Raw genomic sequence first — 23,087 nt, forward strand, 5'->3', positions numbered from 1 at the left:
ACACTAGTCTTAAATTCAACAACAGCGCAGTTTAGAAAGACAATGAAACATTAAAATTGCAACATACTGACTGCTTATAAAATGCGTTCAACTTTAAAGATGCACAAACGTTTATGAATCTCCTGTCCTGTTGACAAAATGCTAGTGGAAACTGATGGTATAGAACTTAAACTATTTCAAACGTTTGGGGTTGACACCATTTTTTTCATGTTTTTGAAAGAAGAGATTTGTTCACCAAGGCTGCATTTATTTGATCAAAAATACAGTAAAACAGTAATCTTAGGAAATATTATTACAATTTAAAATAACTGTTCTATTTGAATATATTTTAGAATGTGATTTATTCCAGTAACGGCAAAGCTGAATTTTCAGCATCATGACTCCAGACTTCAGTGTCACATGATCAGTGTCACGCGCTCAAGAAACATTATCATTATCACAAACATTATCATCCATTTTGAAAACAGTTATGCATCTTAATATTTTTATGGAAACCATTATACATTTATTTCAGGATTCTTTGATGAATATACAGTTCAAACAGCATTTATTTCAAATATAATCTTTTCGTAACAATGTAAATGTATCACTTCTGATCAATTTAATGCATCCTTGCTTAATAAAAGTATTAACTCCTTTAAAAAAAATCTTACTGACCCCAAACTTTTGAATGGTAGAGTATAAACAAAACATTGCTCCTTTATTTAAGTCCATATTTATAAACAAAAATCAATTGCGATCTTTGTATGGTAAAATTGCATGGAAATAATGGCGTTCAATTGAATTCAATATCTTATAAACCTTTGTGGATGATTTGAAAATATATCTCTAAAGTTATTCCACTTATAAAGTGCTAGCTGTCAAAAAACGATTTGTGTGCTAGAACTACACTTTACATATCCATACCTGCATAAATATTAATGAGATCATGTCAGAAGGTAACATATCAAATCCAGCAGCACACAACATGACAGCTTACACAGTTTTAAATGTTGTGATGATATGTTCTAGGTAATAGATTCAGGAATAATCAATAAAGTTATTCAGCCTGTTCAAATAATCAAGAATGAAGAGTTCTGTGTACAGTAGTGCACTGAAAATCCCTGTTTAAATTATGTGGGCTCTATTTCTTCACAGTCAGTTTCTTGGTGCTGTGAGTAATAGGTTTAAAAACAGCACAAAGCATTTAGTTTGAACCCTTCATAATGATCTCAGTGTATAAATCAGCCCTGTTGATAAATGAACCTGTATGTGTGAAGTGTTTGTTCCCAGCAGGAACAGGTTCTTAATCATTTCTGCAGAGGCAGAGGCCACGGGTCGTCTCCAAACCCTGGTGCCTTTGATTATCCTTATATTAGAGCCAGAAAATATGGCTTGTTGGAGTTGATTTTGTCTAAAAGCAATAAAAATAATGTATGCAAATCATGCCATGTTTGCCAAATGATAAAAAATCAATAAAAATAGAATTTCTTAGAATTCAAGTCTACATGGTTAATCTGGATATAGCAGATGATTTAAGGCGGTGGTTCTAAGCTGGTTTTGTTTCACAACTCAGAATTTCCAACACAACACAAACTTTTGCCCTTAAATCAAACACTGACAATATTAATATTATCAAGATATGCATAGCCCCACCAATATGCTAAATTATACATATCCACACTTGTCTTGAATGTCAAAAGAACCAGCATTTAGATTACTATGGAAAAAAGTTAATTACAACTTTTTATCTTTACATTCTGACCTTTTTTCTCGCAATTGCGAATTTGTATCTCACAGTTCTGACTTTTTTTCTTACAATTTCATGTTTATATCTCACAGTTCAGATTTTTTTTCTTACAATTGGAATTGAGAGAAATAATGTCAGAATTGCGCGATATAAACTCAGAAATTGCAAGAAAAAATCAGAACAGCAAGTTATAATCTAAGAATTACGAGATGTAAACTTAGAAATTGTAAGAAAAAGTCAGAACTGCGAGTTATAAACTCATAATAAACTTATAAAACGTTATAGTCCGCAATTGTGTAATTGCAAACGAATAAAAAGTTGCGATTACTTTTTTTCTTTACCTGGGTGAAACAAGCTTCCATAGATTACTGTTCAAAATGTGTTGTTTTTTAAAGAAATTCAACATTAAATTGATCAATTGTGAATTCATACATTATATTTCAAATAAATGCTGTTGTTTTTAACTTTCTATTCATCAAAGAATCCTGGAACAATAAATGTAAATATATTAAGCAGCACAACTGTTTTCAACATTAATAATAATAAGAAATTGTTTTGTGCACCAAATCAGCATATTGGAATGATTTCTGAAGGATCATGTGACACTGAAGTCTGGAGTAATGATGCTGAAAATTCAGCATACTAAAATAGAAGCTATTTGAAATGACAATAATATTTCACAGTAGCACTGTTTTTACTGTATATTTGATCAGATCAATGCAGCCTTGATGAGCATAAGAGACTCTCAAAAACATTTTAAAAGACATACCAAGCCCAAATCACTGAACGGTATTGTATATAACCACTAAGCCACTAATGTGACATGAAAGACTGTTTTTCTAAACTTCAGTGAAGTTGGATTAAAGCATGCTCTAATGATGACTTCTCGTCATCACATTATTTTTTAAGTACCAAGCATTCAGCATCATTTCACTTATGCTAAAAACAAACATCAGGAGTGCCATGTCAGATACAACCTCTGAGGCCCATTTGCGTGTTACGCCTTTCTCTCAGCATGATGATAACCACATTTTTCTCCCCATCTCTCAGCAGGTAATTTCCTCTCCGTACAGTCAGTGTGCCTAATTTGACAAACACCAATAATGGCTTTCAACAGAGAATGAATGATGCAGTCGAATGGAATCTCACCAGAGTCTTGCATCCTGCCATCTCAGCTCATTTAGCCTTATTTCCAGTCATTTACAACAAACCAATTATTCACTTGGATGTGATGGTCTCATCAGCCTGCTCGATTACATGAGGATGAGAACAAGACCGCAGGCAGCTATTGAAAATGAATCAGCTAATTATTCTTTAGGAAGTTGGCTAATTAGTTGGAACATAACACACTCTGTAAATGGAGAAGCATTAAATACTTGTGACACACAAGGCACCCATGAAACGGCAATGACATAATGGAAAGATGGAACCCTGAACAGATCATCCCTGGTTCAGAACTAAAATTCATCAAACATGTCCTCAAATAAGACATTAAATATATATATATATATATATATATATATATATATATATATATATATATATATTAATGTCTCTAGTGTCTTAATATATATATGAGATAAAGGAATGTGAAGATAGTAATAGTATTGACATTAAGGAAAACTGAAACCCAAAGAAACATTTGAATGTTATGAGATGACACACTCCATAAATACAACCAGGATTTCTAGGAATGTTCTTGGAATGAATATCCAAGACTCAAGCAGAATGTCTGTATGACAATATACTAAAAATCACAGTCTTCAGTGTCACATGATCCTTCAGAAATCATTCTAAAATGCCGATTTGATGCTCAGGAAACAATTTATCACTTTAAACATATTATCTGTTGAAAACAGATGTGCTACTTATTATATTGTGTAAACCATTCTACATTTGTTTCTAGATTCATTGATAAAGTTCAAAATGACAGCATTTATTTGTAATAAAAAAAATTTTTAACATTATAAATGTATTTTCTGTCACTTTTGTCATTTTATGCATCCTTGATAAATAAAAGTAATAATCTCTTTCCAAAAAAAAAATATATATATATATATATATATAGGCTATATATATATATATATTGAAAGACATTTTTAGAAAAAGCCAGTTTTAATTAACTTTAACTTTTCACTGTGACACTTGTTATTACAATTACATTCTACAATTAGTAATGTAACATTAGATTGAGTCACCAAAATGGTTGTAACATGGTCTCTGCCATATGTGCATATAAATACACATAATACTGTTAATGTTTGTCCATAATCCCATTACTAAGTTCTCATGAACATCCAGCTAAAACAAAAGTCTGTCTATAGACATGTGCAAGTAAAATAAACTTAGGATGGTCTCATGCACATCACTTGCTTTAATTGTTCACCCCCATCTGGACACAGAAGGAATCGCGTCTTTATAAATGAAGGCTGTAAGCAGCCAGGCCAAAAAAAAAACATAAAGAAAGGTACCATTTTAAAAGGAAAGTAAAAGAAAAGTAAGTGACAGCCTACAGTGCTTTTAAAATTATAGCCTACTATGCATATTTGTAAATCAAAACAGACTTATGGCCATTTAAAGGCACTTATAATTATTAGGCACTAATAATTTTGTTTTCTGGTTTTATAGCCTAACTGTTTTCCGTCCAAGTTAAAGCAGTTATACAGTATGCTATCCAATAAAGACAGTTTAACAAATTAAACAAATAGCCTAATAAAGTACATTTAAATAATGTAGGTTTTTCTCTGGTTAATATTACAGAACAATATTGTATGCAGGCTTCAAATTTAATAATTAAAAACTTCAATGATTCAATGTGCATGAAGGCCTATTAGTGCATTGGTAAAAAAAAAAAGAAAAAAAAAGAGCCTATTAACAACTTTATAAACAGAGTATAAGACATTAGTGCCACAACTTAAGCTTGCAAGAGGGTATCATCAAGTTCTCTACTACTGTAAGCCAATAACCCCCCCCCCCAAAAAAAAAATCCTCCATCCTCTTTTACTTTAAAGTGATTAAGGTGCAAATAAAAGCGCGCGCTTTTATGCACCTGCGCTCGTGAGCGGCACTGCAGTGACAGATCAGAGAACGTTTCACTCACCTTTAACGAACATGAACAATAATTCCAGGCAAATAGAGTCTGCTTGTCATCAAACACGGAGCACTGAGAAGACATATGCTCCACACAAGGATTCGAGCTCCATCCTCAAGCCGCTGTGCAAATGAGTGAAAGTAAAGTACAGCGCGTTCATCTCGCGCGCCGGTCCCTCCCCTTCACGCGCTACTGAAGAATCTTTCAGCGGTTACGCGGACTTTAAGGGGAGGTTCTACAGGTAAACACTCTCGAGTGTGCCCCTTCTCCTTAATTAAAATGTGCAATATATGTACAGGCATGTGAAAAAGATAGGAGGACACCCTTTAGAATTTGATGGTTTTAGCTATCAGAACACAAAAACCATCTGGTCGTTAGGTCTTAACATTAGGTAAGTACAACCTCAGATGAACAGCAACAAATTACATATTACACCATGTCATTATTTATTTAACAAAAATAAAGCCACAATGGAAAAGCCATGGGTGACAAACTAAGTACACCCTGTGATTCAATTGCTTGTAGAGCCACTTTCAGCAGCAAAACGTTGAAGGAATCGTTTTCTGTATGACAATCAGTATCTCGCATCGTTCTGGAGGAATTTTGGCCCGCTCTTCTTTACAATGTTCATTGAGGTTTGTGGACATTTGTTTATGCACAGCTCTCTTAAGGTCCTGCCGCAACATTTCAGTCGGGTTGAGATCTGGATTTTGAGTGGGCAAGTGCAAAACCTTGATTCTTTTCTTTCAGCCATTATTTGCTGGTGTCCTTGGGATCATTGTCCTGTTGCATGACACAATTTCGGACAAGCTTTAGCTGTCAGACAGATGGCCTCACATTTGACTCCAGAGCAGTTAATGGTCGACTCAAAGACTGCAAGGTGCCCAGGTCCTGTGGCTGCAAAACAAGCCGAAAATCACCAACCCTTCGCCAGTGTGATGGACAGCTGGTATGAGGTGTTTGTGCTGATGTTGTGTTTAGTTTTTCGGCTAACTTGGCGCTGTGCATTATAGTCAAACATCTCCTCTTTGGTCTTGTCGGTCCAAAGGACATTGTTCCAGAAATCTTGAGGTTTGTTCAGATGCAACTTTGAATGAATTTGCTGGGACGTCCACTCCTGGGAAGATTGGCAACTGTCTTGAATGTTTTTCGCTTATGAATAATCTTCCTTACAGTAGAATAATGGACTTCAAATTGTTTGGAAATGGCCATATAATCCTTCCCAGATTGATGGCAGCAATAATTTCTTCTCTAATATCATTGCTGATGTCTTTCCTCCTTGCCATTGTGTTAACACACACGTGAATGCTCCAGACCAGCAAACTGCTAAAACTTCTGCTTTCAGAGGTGATGATCACACTTGCTGATGATCAGGTAGTCAAAGACATTTGATTAGCAGCGCCTGACTGTTACTTTCCCTCTTAATTCCTATGGAAGCAGTAAGCATGTACTTAGTTTGTCACCCATGGCCTTTACATTTTGGCCTAGTTTTTGATAAATAAATAATGACACAATGTAATAGATCATGTGTCGTTGTCTATGTATTTACCTAATTTTAAGACCTGCCAAGGACCAGACGATTATATCCTGATTCAAAAAACCATAGAATTCAATAGGGTGCCCTTTCTTTTTCACATGACTGTATATACTGTGTGTATATATACAGTGAGGAAAATAAGTATTTGAACACCCTGCTATTTTGCAAGTTCTCCCACTTAGAAATCATGGAGGGGTCTGAAATTGTCATTGTAGGTGCATGTCCACTGTGAGAGACATAATAAAACATTTTTAAAAATCCAGAAATCACAATGTATGATTTTTTTAACTATTTATTTGTATGATACAGCTGCAAATAAGAATTTGAACACCTGAGAAAATCAATGTTATTATTTGGTACCGTAGCCTTTGTTTGCAATTACAGAGGTCGAACGTTTCCTGTAGTTTTTCACCAGGTTTGCACACACTGCAGGAGGGATTTTGGCCCACTCCTCCACACAGATCTTCTCTAGATCAGTCAGGTTTCTGGGCTGTCGCTGAGAAACACTGAGTTTGAGCTCCCTCCAAAGATTCTCTATTGGGTTTAGGTCTGGAGACTGGCTAGGCCACGCCAGAACCTTGATATGCTTCTTACAGAGCCACTCCTTGGTTATCCTGGCTGTGTGCTTCGGGTCATTGTCATGTTGGAAGACCCAGCCTCGACCCATCTTCAATGCTCTAACTGAGGGAAGGAGGTTGTTCCCCAAAATCTCGCAATACATGGCCCCGGTCATCCTCTCCTTAATACAGTGCAGTCGCCCTGTCCCATGTGCAGAAAAACACCCCCAAAGCATGATGCTACCACCCCCATGCTTCACAGTAGGGATGGTGTTCTTGGGATGGTACTCATCATTCTTCTTCCTCCAAACACGTTTAGTGGAATTATGACCAAAAAGTTCTATTTTGGTCTCATCTGACCACATGACTTTCTCCCATGACTCCTCTGGATCATCCAAATGGTCATTGGCAAACTTAAGACGAGATTGACAGTCATGTTTAGCTTCTTCCATTTTCTAATGATTGCTCCAACAGTGGACCTTTTTTCACCAAGCTGCTTGGCAATTTCCCCGTAGCCCTTTCCAGCCTTGTGGAGGTGTACAATTTTGTCTCTAGTGTCTTTGGACAGCTCTTTGGTCTTGGCCATGTTAGTAGTTGGATTCTTACTGATTGTATGGGGTGGACAGGTGTCCTTATGCAGCTAACGACCTCAAACAGGTGCATCTAATTTAGGATAATAAATGGAGTGGAGGTGGACATTTTAAAGGCAGACTAACAGGTCTTTGAGGGTCAGAATTCTAGCTGATAGACAGGTGTTCAAATACTTATTTGCAGCTGTATCATACAAATAAATAGTTAAAAAATCATATATTGTGATTTCTGGATTTTTTTTTTTTTTTGATTATGTCTCTCACAGTGGACATGCACCTACGATGACAATTTCAGACCCCTCCATGATTTCCAAGTGGGAGAACTTGCAAAATAGCAGGGTGTTCAAATACTTATTTTCCTCACTGTATATATATATATATAGGCTACACACACACACACACACAACGGTATTTACATTGCGAATTTATCCATTCAAGTTTTTTAAACATGCAAATCAAGCATCATCTTGTTAAAATGTCCCTGCTAAAAACGCATTAAACCAGTCTAAACACGTGCTGCTGTCCCAGTCTGATCTGTTAAAAGGTGCTCTAAAACCAGATCAGTTTAAAGACTTCTTTTTTCAGCAAAAGCTTTTTATGATAAAATGTTGCATAAAATGTGCCATAACACCACTCTGCCAAAGACTGTGTGCTGATCTTAACCGATTCCTGCTGTCAGCTGACTGGTTTTATAGGGATTTAGGGAACTTTCAAACTGGCCAAACTGTGAAACTGACTAAAAGACCAGCAAGCCACCCTACGCTGCTTTAGGCTGAATAAATCATATTATAAAACATTTAGGACCTACTTTATGAGCAATAAAGTCATTCATGTCACTTCAAAAATTCACAATTGTTATCCAAACAAAACCATACTTTATGCCAGTAGTAGGCCTCAAAAAGTACCTCAAATTTCGATCATCTGTAGATGGTAACTTTGCAGGCAGCGACATCTAGTGTTAGCTTTAGGGAAATACAGTTTTACGAAATAAAGCCTGTCATCTCTCTCGTGCGAATCAACTAAATAAATTCACAAAAACAATTATGTATTTGGGCTACATTTAGATACTGAGATCAGAAACAGTTACAAACATGCAAAATAGCATAAATCTGTGTAGATGTAGTAGATGAAGATGAAGAGTGCAGTGAACTCAATGTGAAACCGCTGCACGTGACTGAACCTGACTGAACCAAAGAACCACATAAACCGTGTTGTTCAAGTATAAATTCCTGGTTTGTGAAGTCTACACAGGCATGTTTCCGAACAGGCCACATATAAAAACAGGAGTCTTATATTTGGACCCAGGAGCTATTTATTGCTTAACTGGAATGGAAGGATGTTTACAAAAAAAAACAGTGCTGTAAAATGTTCCATGTGACCATTTGTAAAAACAATGCTGGTATTCAAACTTTTTGCATTTTAAAAATCATAAAGCCCTTAGCTATAATCAAAACTAACCAGATGGTCTATCCATATCTTTAGAAGTTTTAGTAAGAAAGCTGGTTATTTTCAATACATCAACAAAATATGTGGTTTTAAAATATACACTTATGCTTAATTAACACAGAAAGCAGCAGTCAGTTGTACAGCACAGGAGGGTGGAAGCGTAAGGCAGATTAGTGTCTCGGAAAACTTGCAGTCCGTTCATCTCCGCGGGCATTTAAACAAACAGATTTGGGCCTTTCACGCACTACCTCCGAATAAAGACATCGGTTTGGAATCAGATTTAAAGCACTTCATCGCTTAGCATGCTTACAAAAACACAATCTGGGCTTACATGGAACAAGATAAAGCACAAAAGTAAAATATACAACATTTCTAGTTCCACACAATACAAAAATGACAGATTGTTTCAATAAAAAAAATCTATGACTGTACACCCCTGACATCCCTTGCACAGCGAAACATGATAATCACAGGGCCATAAAAACATCGTCTTGCTGTCACCACATTCATCTCAACATCTTAACAGTAAAACTGACTTAAGGACATTTGTGTATACAGTGCAGACATTTCATGATTGTATCCAATATTATATCCATATTCCTGTGCCATAAAACAGGTAATTATAAATCATTCATTTCAACATGATCGAACCCTGATTTTTATCCAAAATATATTATTTCAGGACATATAACTATAAAAACATCAGGAATGAGTACTTCTTTTAGAAATACAGTGCATCTTTTTGTACTTGCTAACTCATAAGTAAAGACTGCAATGGCGCAGAAAACACACTCCAATAGGGCCGAAAACTTCATTTGTGTACTCGTACAAAAGAATGACTTTTTTTTCTTTCTTTTTTTTGCAATGGCAAAATAATAGAAGCGATTCCCAAACCGAAAAACCAATAGATAGGAATGATTTCTACTTCAACTGTGAAATTTAAGACTTAAAATAAAAAATAAAAACAGCTAAGGCACAGTTTAAAACTGGTCCAACATGCCAGTTAGTAACTGACTGAAATGGAAATATTAAGAATTTTTTTTGCTGTGGGTAAAAAAACATTTCTCATGTATAAAACAATTTTTTGTCAAAAGGGAAAAAAGCTTTTGAATACAACAGCAGTTTGCTGGTGAAAACACGAGCAAGCCTCATTCAGTTCCATTAGAATTAAGTTTCTCATTCTCTGGTCTTGGTGTGTAGTCTGGTGGTTGGTTGTTTCCCTTTCGGCAAGGAATACCGCGAATTTTCAAAAAGTAGACAAAGTCAGCAAAGAAGGCCACCGTGGCCATGAAGCCAAATGCCTGTAATACAGGAAAGACAGGTAAATGTTAGCCAGTTGGTATGTTGTCATATCATATAAAGCACAGATGAAGCAGCATCATACCACAGTGCCCTTCTCCAGGCTCGTCTGATTATTGTCTGCCGCAAACACAATGCTGGCCATGAGGAACAGGAATGCCATAGCTGTTGTGTATCCAAAATCCTATGGGAAAATTAAAAGAAGTTTAAATTGGATAAAAACTGTAAATTAGAATACTTGATTCTGACTGGTAAGATGCAGTCAAATATTTTAGTGTAGAACATAATAAACTAAAATGTATTTTTGTTTATGATTTTTTTTTTATTAATATGTATATATATATATATATATATATATATATATATATATATATATATATATATATTATCATCATCAACATAATAATAATATGTTATTATCATAATAATAATAATAATAATAATAAGTAGATATTATCATTCATAATAATGATATTATTGTTGTTATTATCATCATCATCAATATCAAATAATATCATCATAAGTTGATATTATTAACAATATATTAATATTATTATCATTATAATATTAATAACATTATTATTGTTGTTAATGATAATGTTCTAATGAATATTTCAATAACATTTCTTATAAGTTAATATTTTATTATTATTATTAACAACAATATGTTGATATTTAAATAATAATAATAATAATAAGTTGATATCATACCAACAATATTATTATTATTACTATTATTATTGTTGTTGTTGTTGATGATAATGTTCTGATTCATATTTTTACATGTCTTATTATGATATTTAAATAATAATGAGATATTATTATTTCTATGCTATTATTATTAATAACAACAACAATAATATCATTATTATTAATATCAACATATTGCAAGTAATAATAATAATAATAATAATAATAATAGTAGTAGTAGTAGTAGATTTAAAAGCATGTTTTTGTGTTTTTGACTTACCAGAGTAGGCCAGCTGTTAATTCCAACTCTCTGGTGCAACGTTGTGGCCAGGAGGATGAGGAGCAACAGTGTGAAGAGGAAGGCTGTGCAACTGACAAACTCAAAGAAGTAGAGCGGTCCACAGTGTGAACAGTTGGACACGACCTCCTCCATCACAAACGCCACGAACGAAAGGAGCTGAGGGGACACAGAAATTAAATCCAATTGCATTAATTAACCACCAGCTTTCAGTATTGGCTGATTTAGTGTAAATACCTCTATCCTGTAATACAAGACAATATGAAAGATTTGTTTGGATTTTCCTCAGTGACAAAATATTGTATTTAATCTGAAGGAAGCTGCTGTATTAGGGCACATGTATACGCAGGTCACAATCTGAAACTGAAAGAAGCAGGTGTGCTGTAAATACAGCAGTTACAGGTAGGGGATTCCCATTACCAAGGACACTCACTCTGGGAAAACACACACACACCCAAGCAAAATTTATTTAATTGTGTTTCCTTTTCACTAATATCACATGCATGAAAGACGTGTGATATCATCATGCTGAACTCATTCTGTTTAAGTCACATGGAAAATGATTAAATGATCTTCCAGTCCAAAGATGAAGTATTCACAGTTACATCAATTCCAGGAGACTTTTCACTCCACTTCCCTTTAGAAAACTAAAACAGGCACAAAATGATACTGTAAATGACGCAGCAAAGCTATGAGGTGACTCAAATAATTATGAGAAGTCCCTCAAAATAACCCTGGCTATTGTTTGTTCTGATGAATATTTCTACATCATTTCTGCTGTTAAACTAGTGTCTTGGTAAGGAAATAATGCATTTTTAAATCATTAAATAAAATGCATAGCAATAACTAATATGCTTTACAGTTTGAAAACCTAAATACATTGTTATAATACTATGACAAGGAGGAAACAGCATGGAAAATAATAATAATAATAATAGTAATAATAAACCATTTTATCAATCTTCTAACATGCCCATCACAAACAGTTGGTGTTTGTCTGACATTCACCTGGTAAAAAGAGAACAGATTCAGGGAAAAATTAAAGGCAAAAAACCTGTATAACAGGTACTGAGGAGGAACAGGAAATCATAAGTGTTCTCATTTATACAAGTTACAATTTAATCAGAAGCAACGTCAAAGCCAGAACAGCCCACATGTCTGACTCATAACGCTTTGAGCCCCGACTGCTAGGAAGGAACAGGGCAAGTCCACAACACACAAATGAAACAGAACCTTATCGCTACCACACAGAATCCATTCAAAATCTTCCATTCAAATGAGCCGGATAAACCATAATTGCTGTTCAACGGAATAAAGTCACTGCCCCCTCCCCCCTTCAGAAAACCTTCAGAGCATCACATCTCTTCACACTACAGTACAGTAACTTGATTGCGGTCAGATATCGGTTCTCTGCTGAATACACTGGGTAGATCGGTTTCACTCGACACAACTGGGTGTGCCTGCATAAAAAAGCTGTCTAGCTAACTTAAGAAACATTTAAAAAAAACTTAAAAAATACACAGAATATCTGTATTTTTAACAGACATTCAAAGTGTTACCAATGGGAATTCTTTGACTATTTTAAACAGACACAGATATTTTCGTACCACTGAGATGTTATTGTAGTTTTTATTAATATTTGGGTGAACTATCCCTATAACATTTATTTAAATTTTTATGACTTTAGATTTAGCTTCAGGTAATAACCATGAAAAGAGCAGCTGCAAACATCCAGTGGCTTTATATAGTACTTAAAGGTACAGTAAGCGTTTTTCTGAGAAGCCCTGTTGAAAGTGAAACGGACCAGAACCAAAACACACTTGTAGCCAATCAGCAGTAAGGGGCGTGTCCACTCATTAGGGGGAGGTGCCTGTGTTGCATAGAGACAGAGCGCATTTAGGCCACGCCCACACCGAGGGGGAAAACAATCCAACCGTCTCCATTGACTTTGCATTGCGAGAGGCTGCCTCCTTGTCATTTCTTGCTTCATACACGTAGTGTATTTTAATGCATACTGAGTGTCAGGATCCCACAATTTACCCATTTGTTCCAGCCTGTATCCACTTTTATGTCCTCAAACCAGGGATGGAAATTAACTTTTTTGTCCACCGGCCACTGTGGCTGGTGGATTTCAAAATCTACCAGCCACTCAAAGTTTTTACCAGCCACTTTCTTGTTTTTAACCGACAATGTGTAACTGCATGTGAAAATTAATACTACAAGATCTACAATACTTAAACAGTTTATTTAATCTCAAGTCTCAATGAAATACTGACATTTTCTCTTTCTCTCTTATATAGGCTATATTTCTCTTTTTTACCTGGATATCGCATTTGAATGATTTGTGGTCTTTTATGGCTTCCAGTTTTAGGTTTTTAGTCCCAACAATGAAACTAGGGCTGGGCGATATGGACCAAAAGTCATATCCCGATTATTTAGGCTGAATATCGATATACGATATATATCACGATATTTTTTCCGCAAAGTGAGAGCAAATGTTCAGTCAAAGTCAAAGCCAAATATGACGTCACAAGTAGTTTTATTTGAAACCGGCTATTTCCACACACACAAGTACTGTCCCCCTTTACTTAACATAAATTGTAAGAATATTACTAATAGTAAAGACTAGTACTAATAAATAAGCATTAGGCCTATGCTAAAGCTATTAAATAGCAGTCCCAAACTAGTTTTTGTTAATACAATGTTGGTATGAGCCACTAGAGTCATTTAAAATATAAAAAATAACACAAAGAAAAATAAAGTGGCATTTTGGGGTTAATATGGAAACGACAGTTACCATGGTGAATACACAATATTAATAATAACTGTTAATGAACCATGGAAACTGCTCCTGGTGAATAGTATGAAAATCATCCCTGCATTACTTTTATTTTGTGTAATTTACAACGTAACGGCGTTGCATGCTCGTAGTTTATTTTGCACTTTATATACAGTGAGGCGATACACAGCGCGCGCCGCCGCATGCGCGTGCAATTGAAGAGTGTTCGCTACGAGAACAGGATAACGGCTGACGTGACAGGACAAGAAAGTCCGTTTTTCTGAGGTGAAAGACTTTATTTCAGCGTACACTTATGTCCTCTAAAAGTGTCCGCCGTCTGTGTGAAACAGTATATTTTTATTTACCCGCCACGGTGGCCGGTAGGTGAAGCGAGTTTACCCGCCACAACACAAAATCACCCGCATTTGGCTGGTGGCGGGTGCTAATTTCCATCCCTGCCTCAAACGCTCGTTTTTTCGGGTCGACAGCTTATGAAAACTTATTTCTGGGTTTCTTAGCTTGTTTGCTGTACACCTTGTCACATAGCAGCTTTTAGGCATTATTCTGTCTTTTGTTAGAAGCAAGAAATGACAAGGAGGCAGCCTCTCGCAATGCAAAATCAATGGAGACGGTTGGATTGTTTTCCCCCTTGGTGGGCGTGGTCTTCAGATTATGACGCGTTGCGCTCTGTCTCTATAGCATGTTTGTGAATTTGGGGGCGGAGCTATAAAGATGGGGGTGTGCTTGTTTTGGTGATTTCAAATATCAACAGCGTTTCTCAGAAATCGCTTATTGCACCTTTAAAAGAAACATTTAGGTTTGTAGATAATAGTTTGGTAAAGTGGTTTGGATGTAGATGAGGAAAGATCCTCTCCTTACTAGGGCCTCTAAGAACCAGCTTCAGCATTGCAAGTGATCTAGATGAGGTTTCACATGGAAAGTACCAGGTGTTTCAGGAGAAAATTAGAAGTAAGGAATTTCAAACACTTTAGGGCATAAAAAAATAATAGTCTTAATCTCAAGATATATTATGTTTCTTAATTCAAAGGAAGAACAGACTCAAACCTCAGAAAGAAGTATTGTTTACAACTTAAACTGTACATGATTAAATTCTAAGTCATTAGGTTTTTGTTCCGTGTCATTAGATCAATGTGTGTCACGAGGAGAACACTAGGGTACATGGACAAAAAAAACTCCAGCAGCATTTCCCTGAATACACACAGGAGAAATACTTGATAAAATCTAATTTCCTAAGAAACATGAGACCAAGCCATGGACTGTATGAGTATATACTCATAAGGATTTGACCTTTATGTGGTAATCATTGGCTAAATTTAATGTGTTCTGATGTGTACTTCCCTGTACTTAAAGATTCTTGCTTTCAGAAAACTTTTTGACTCGCCACAACATACTGTGAAAGTTGAGTCTGTAATTGGATTTAGCATCTGCTCTCTAATTGCATTCACAGTTTAAACCCAGACAGGCATTTCTTACACCTGATATCACTTAGCATGTCACATGCAAGCAGACAATGCCCTTTGGTCTTTTTTTTTTGGATGTGCAAATTCAAACACTTAAATAAATTGACAACCAATGAGTGACGCTGAAAATTATCAAACTGATATAGGTTGTTCAATGGCTAATGCTAAAAGCTAAAGATTAAGTAGGCTATACAGTGGACTGGATTCTGAATTTTTCACACCACATTCAAAGTCTAATATAAACCACAAAATAAATTAAAAGTATTTAATTTAGTTTTAAAACAAAGAAACTGAATGAACTAAAATAAGAAACCTGAACCATTTCTAAGTCACTCATCAAATCAAGAAAATGTACCAAATTGAATTCCTTGAATCCCCATTTAGAACATTTTCATATCCAATAACATGGAGCATCAGATCTTGCATAAATCTGTCGAGTCAAGTCCATGCCAGTATTTGGAATTAAAAAGGGAAGGTCTGTCTAACGCTTATTGTGTCCAAGATAAGCAACGTAAACACTGCAGTAGTTAAAGAAGAATGACATTGAACTTTTATACGAAATAAACCATGACCTACATGAGTCTACTGCATTTCTATCCAAAGCTCAAGCAATATCTACTAAGTAGCCACTCGAACAGCCAGCACTGAGTGAACCAAGATGCATTCAGCATGATAAATTACACAATTCAGTTTGACACATATGGAAGATACCACTGAAATGGAGGGAATCTCTAACTTGAACAATGGCCAACAGTCTCAAACTCCCAATTTTTGTACAAAAAGCCCCATGATCAACAGCCAAGCGGCATATGACTGCAATTCTGAAATGCCCAAGCTTGTTAAGAAAATAAGCGTGGCTTATAATTGCAGACAAACAGTTGCCACAGCCAAATTAGGACATTTTCATTATCAAAGATGTGTGAGACATGGCAGTGGATTCATTTAGCAGAATGCTTCATTAACATGTAACAGTAACACTTTAAAACAACAGCAGTCATATTACAACCCCACCTTTTACATATGTCAACGTACTGCCAGCATTGCTGTTTACTATTATACACTTTCAGGGAGACTTACACAATGGAGTTCCAATAATGCCAGCTTAACTTGAATTGTGTTTTAACTGTCATTACACCAGACTGACCACTTAGACACCATGACCTCTAATTCAAACCATGTCCCATTGTTTACTTTTGTTTGAAGTGTTATACACAATACCGGTCAAAAGTTTGGAGACATTAATGTTTTTGAAAGAAGTCTCTTAAGCTCACCAAGGCTGTATTTATTGTATCAAAAATACAGTAAAAACAGTCATATTATTAAACTTTAAAATAGCTGTTTTCTGTTTTAATATCATTTTAAATGCTATTTATTTATGTGATGTCAAAGCTGAATTTTCAGCATCATTACTCCAGTCTTTGATGTCACACGATCCTTCAGAAATCTTAGTAAAATGCTGATTTTATGCTTAATTAATATCAGTTATTATTGGTGCTCAATTATCAATAATGCTTCTGATTTTCATGAATGTTGAAAACCACTTTTGCAAGTTTAATATTTTTGTGGAAACCGTGATACATTTTTGTCTGGATTCTTTGATGAATAGAAAGGTAAACAGAAGAGCATTTATTTGAAACACATCTTTTGTAACAATATAAATGTCTTTACTGTCTCTTTTGATCAATTTAATGCATCCTTGCTGAATAAAAAAATTAATATTTTTTAATAATTACTTACTCCAACCCTTTAAACGTCTGTGTATCATGGTTTCCAAAAAAAAAATATATATATATATATATATATATATATATATATAAATAAGCAGCACAGCTATTTTCAACATTGTTAATAATAATGAATGAATGTTTCTTGAGCAGCAAATCAGCATATTAGAATAAATTCTGAAAGATCACGTGACACTGAAGACTGGAGTAATGATGCTGAAAATTCAGCTTTACCATCACAGAAATATATATACATTTTAAAACATATTAAAACAGAAAGCAGTTATTTTAAATTGTAAGCCTACTAATATTTCACAATATTGCTGTTTTACTGTATTTTTGATCAAATAAATTAGAGCAGAAGAGACTTCTTTCAGAAATATAAAAAATTCTTAATGTTTCCAAACTTTTGACTGGTAGCCTACATATAAATAACGTATTTAAAGGCAGTAATACTTAGAGATCACATACTACAAATGGTCACATTTGTTTTCAGACCAACGTGCTACTTACCACTTCAACCACTTTGATCACAAATCGAAATTTCTCCAGATTCTCTGATGGCACGATTAACCATTTTCTGGATTTGGGCTGCTGCTCTGTTGTGGTGTTGTACACAGTGTCTGTAGTGGCCATACTGTAGTTAAATCTGAAAACGAGAAGTATATTACACAGTTTAGCGGTGTAACCTGTGCGTAGAAATCAGCAAAGGTAAACATGATACTGCAAAGGAAACAAAGTAACGAAACATCGACAGCTGCTGTTCTCGTTGAGAGAAGCGAAAGTAAACTAGTCAAAGTTAAATCTAACTAAGCTAACAGATCTGATCGATATAAACAAACTGCTGGATGTAATGCGACCGATTATGTGTGATAACAATATTGAGAAATGGTTAAGGGTATAGGCCTACCTGTTTGTTTGATCGGACGGTTGTTTTAATGTGCTCTGTTTATGCCGTTCACGCGTCCTTTGTGTGGCCAACTTGTGTCTCACTTCCGCACTGCCTCCGTTTTCTTGAACGAGGATGGACTTCCTACGGAGTTTGCCAAAAACCCTGACTGAACACAGAAGGGTGTTTTAGTGTTTTCTTTCTGCTATTTATGCGTCCCTGGGTTTGTAACAGATTTCAACTCTTATTTTTGTTATCGCCTGAAACGTTCTTGCCACGCCTTAATTCATTTGTTTTGAATGCCTTTAATGAAAATGTTAGTGCTCTAACCGCGCCCAGACTGTAATAAACTTTATTATACCATTTTTAATATTACATTTAAACCGATGATGATCTGAACAAAGAGCGAAACGTTCATAAACCTTTGCAATATTTAGGCTATTTTGCGAAAATTATTATTATTATTATTATTATTATTATTTTAAAGAGTATTTCAAAGAGATTCCCTCGGTTTTGGACATTTCCACCACATGTAGCCTAATAGTTTTGGACTTTTACCAAAACTTGGTGTAAGTTAGCCTACATGGTTACTAAGAAGACATTAGTGTCAGTCAAGAGTAGGCTACGTTTGAGATTAGACATATGATGTGTGTAGAAAAAGAAAATTATACAGAATAAGTTTATTGTTAGAAAATTACAATCAAGCTGCAATTTTGTCATATTGGGGAGAGTGGTAACATTTTTTCTCAGAGACTGTTTGTATTGGAAAGCCAAAATTGAACCCCATAACAGGGGACAGATGCAACAGTTCACAGGGGCAGTTTTAACATTCATTAAAATGTAATAAAATCATTCTTCAACATTTGTTAATTGATTTATTTTAATTGTGCACAGATAGGGTCTTCACTAAGTTAAATTGGCTGACGTCGACGACTAGTAAGTAACAAGGCATTTTGAAGTAACAACCAGGTTTTGGTAAATTATAGCCTATTTGAACTAAATACAAAATATTTTTTTAATCAAACTCAACACTGAAATATAATAATACTTCTGTGAAAGCTTACAGAACTGTGTGTGTTTCAGTGAATGTTGGAATATATTCTTATATATTCTTGCACGGTTAAATGGCAAATGGCAAAGTCTTTTGCCTCAGACCTCAGTGTCCTGCCTTTATGCTTCACTGTTTTTGCTGCAAACATCAGAACTGAGGGACATCACTATGCTCTGGTGTGCATTTCCTCTCTTGTGGCATTCTGAAAACAGAAACGGTCAGATGTGGCTGCTTTCTTCCAAGAAGGAAAGAGGGGCTAACTGAGCATGTGTAAAATCAATATCATGTGTAAATATCAGCTCATTCCTGATTGGAGAAATATGTTGCAACTGCCACCACTCTCCCCCCTTCTGCCAAAAGTGTGAAAATATGATTCCATTATTTGTATTATGAATGCATAAAATGATAGCTATGCTATTTTATTCCAAAAACTATAAAATTATGATGATGATGATGACCTGTTCTCAAACCCCACACCTTGTGCATGTGATCTTTGTTTTAATTGACTTAAAGGTGCAATCTTTAGGAGGACCTGTAGACAGAAATGCAATATAATATACATAACTATGGTTTCAGTGGTGTATAAAGACCTTACACAATGAACCGTTATGCTGTATTACCTTAGAATGAGCCATTTCTATCTACATACACCGCGGGTCTCCTTACATCAACGTGTTTCTACAGTAGCCCTAAACGGACAAACGCGTTTCGTGCTACTGTTCTTTGTGCAAAGAAGCTAGTTAAAGTCAGCGAATAAAACACTGGCACAATGATGAACAAGTAACAATAATATTCGCAATAACATATCGTTTTACTGAATAATAAAGTAAACATCATTTCTTAATTTATCTTTGTAAAGAAATCTCATTGCTTAACTGGCTACTCTCTGCTGTCTCAGACGATGACATCTTATCCCGTCGGGACTTTTGTTGGTTGCAATTCACAATCTCACCACTAGATGCCGCTAAAAATCACACACTGCACCTTTAATAAAACGTTTTGGATGGGTACTTGGAAGATGATGCAGATAGAGATTTTGTGAATGCAATACATTATTTAAAATAAAATAAAAAATTTGAGAAAACTGTTGTTTTAATTCCTGTCTTTGAGCTGTTCTCTCCTCTTTAATGAATTTGATTATAACCCTATGTGGGTCTTAACCTTTCTGTGCAATGAAATAAACTTGAAAAGACCGGTGTGAACTGACAAGAGCCTAAAGCCACCCACATTTCATATTCAAGTCTATTTTACAAAATAGTCTAAATGATAAACAGTCCAAAGAGCAATGGACTTTATTGTTAGCTATGCTCAGGCCTGAATATACAAGTAAACTTGGCAAAAATACACTTGGCCAGAATCTAACAAGAACTCTGAGAATATCCAGACATTCAACCGCTAGAGTTGATCTTGTGAGAAAAGGCAGTAGGATTCAAGTGTTCTCATGTATTCTGTGCCTCCGCATACACACACCCACCTGAGAGTACTCTTGAGTCAAAAATAAAAACCCATGGCAATGATTAGTCTCATCATGTTTGATTGTATCTTGTATTTTTTTCTATTTTATGCAACAACAAATTTTTAAAAGTTAACTCTCTGATTAGGCATGTATACAGAATGTTTCATTATTCTGCATGCTAAGGAAGTTTGCGCACTGGGGTCATGTGTGAAAGGGATAGTTCACCCAAAAATGCCAATTCTGTCATTAATTACTCAACCTTCATGGCGTTCCAAACCTGTAAGACTTTCGTTAATCTTCGGAACAAAAAGGAAGATATTTTTGATGAATTTAGCCATTTAGTCCAATATTTTCTGAATAGACACATATTTATATGATGATCAGATTGAATTTAGGCTTTTATTCACATTATAAACATTCATCAACGCATACATATCAGTTGTGGTAAACAGAAGCTCAAGCATGTTAGCTTAGCTTGACATGCGAGAACCAATGAGGTTCATTCTTGTGTTGCACATCACGTTTGAGCTTCTGCAAGAACCAATGAGGTTTGTTCTCACATGTCAAGCAAGTTCAGTTGAGCTTCTGTTTATGTTCGCTGATCAATGTTTGTATGTGAATAAAAGCCTAAATTAAATCTGTTTATCATTTAAAGCGATCGAATCTCTTCAGGAAATTTGGACTAAACTAGCCTACTCAATACATATGGATTAGTTTTACGATCTCTTTATGAACTTTTTGAAGCGTTAAAGTGTTAGTTGCGTAGTGTTGTGGAGAAAAGTAATCTCTTTCTTGCAAATGAAGCTCAGGAGGCAGAGATCCAGAAGTCGAAATAAGACTATATTGAAGAAAGCAACAAAGCCTATAGATTCCTGCAGGACATCTGAATTTGTCTCTGGCCAAGGTGCCATTCTTACACATTTTTGACTAAATTTACATGTGATTTTTCCTCCTATCTCCAACAATTAAGTTCCTCTTCTCTCGCCTTTCTCTCTAATTGTGAAATCCTGCCATTTGATGGTCAGCCCTTTCTCAGAGGCAAGATGTAACATTTTCCAAGAAGCCTTCAAGTGACGTATTTCTGACTTTACAAAAACTTCTCAGTGGGCCACAAGACTTTCTCAGACGCATCTGACCTTTGTAATAATTATTTCTCACAGCATCATAATACTTCTGCTACAATTATTTTCTATAGGATGAATAAAATATTTCATCAGTAGCTGTCTACAGAGAGTCCGAAAGCTCTCAGATTTCATTAAAAAGATCTTCAGTTGTGTTCCGAAGATGAACGAAAGTCTTACAGATTTGGAACGACATGAGGGTGAGAAATTAATGCAAAGAATTTTCATTTTTGGGTGAACTATCTCTCGTTTCACAAACTGCTGTCTGACAGTCAATAAGCAAGATAGACTCTGAAAGTAAAGAACAAAACATTATATTCTGAGTTAACGGAAATATGTTTCTAAAATCATGCCAAACTTTTGCACTCAATAAAGAGTGATTGTGGTTAGATCAGTGTTGCAAAGTCTTTGATCTAATAGTACAACTTGATTTCAAATTCAGATTTTATTTATTGCTACATTCTTATGCAATAATAAATGAATTTATGACCACATACCTGCACATAACTGCTGAAATATGAAGGCATCTAAGACCTGCAGCGCCACCTCCAGAGGTCAGTGTTTTACCAGGTGGGTGAAAGCCACATTTAAAATCAGTTTCACTGAAGATTTGTTAAAGTTACTCCGAGTTTTGTGGCATTTAAAAAATGGTTTGAACATTTAAATGCTTAAAGCAACTGAAAAACTGAATGCTTTAAAACTCTCTAAATTTCTTGCAATATGATGTTATGTTTTCACTTTCATTTAAAGTGTTAGTAGCTAATGTTGAGTGTTGTTGTAATTTTTTTAAATGTCTATATAGGTGTATTAATTTTCATTTTATTTCGTTTCAGTTATTTTAGTAGGCCTACTTTACGTTAGACTAGCCTAAATGAAAATGAGAAATGTTGCATCGGCAACAAGCTGATAAAACAGTATATTATGTACAGTTGTATATTTTATTTTAATTTCAGTTAACGTTTATTTTATTTCAAGTAACGGAAACGTTTTCGGTTTTAGTTTTGGTTTTAGTTAACGATAATAACCCTGCACTGAAGACCGCAACTGACCACAAGAGGGCAGACGACATTCATTTAACACATAGACTGTAAACATTTTTGTAAAAAAATAAACACGCGACCACAACAGACCATAAGAGGGCAGACGACATGACATTAATACATAGACTAATATATATATATATATATATATCCTCATGGAGAACAAAAAACACAACACCTACCCTTACCCCTAAACCTAACCATCACAGAAATATGTGCAAAACACTCAATTTAAATAATCACTTGTTTTGGCCAATATATATGCCTTTGTAACTATAGTGACTTGAGTCAAATGTCCTCACTAGTCAG

The 23,087-nt window shown here is 35.2% G+C and overlaps 2 protein-coding genes across 2 annotated transcripts in view; both read right to left on the minus strand.

Moving 5' to 3' along the window:
* Positions 1-4,948, minus strand: part of cpne4a (copine IVa) — a 61,695-nt gene extending 56,747 nt beyond the window's left edge. Inside the window, exon 1 of the mRNA XM_084386066.1 lies at positions 4,830-4,948. The gene's annotated coding sequence lies outside the window, so the exon portion shown is untranslated. The remainder of the gene's footprint in view (positions 1-4,829) is intronic.
* A 4,039-nt stretch (positions 4,949-8,987) lies between these two features.
* cmtm6 (CKLF-like MARVEL transmembrane domain containing 6) lies at positions 8,988-19,890 on the minus strand. The gene is made up of 6 exons (XM_084385786.1): positions 19,782-19,890; positions 18,132-18,279; positions 17,735-17,870; positions 11,220-11,396; positions 10,335-10,433; positions 8,988-10,251 (listed from the first exon to the last, which is right to left on the minus strand). The coding sequence occupies exons 3-6, from the start codon at positions 17,855-17,857 to the stop codon at positions 10,099-10,101; spliced, it is 552 nt and encodes a 183-aa protein (XP_084241912.1). The 5' UTR covers positions 17,858-17,870; positions 18,132-18,279; positions 19,782-19,890; the 3' UTR covers positions 8,988-10,098.
* Between the last annotated feature and the right edge of the window lie 3,197 nt (positions 19,891-23,087).

This window comes from Rutilus rutilus, assembly GCF_951802725.1.
Source record: "Rutilus rutilus genome assembly, chromosome: 17".
NCBI lineage: Eukaryota > Metazoa > Chordata > Actinopteri > Cypriniformes > Leuciscidae > Rutilus > Rutilus rutilus.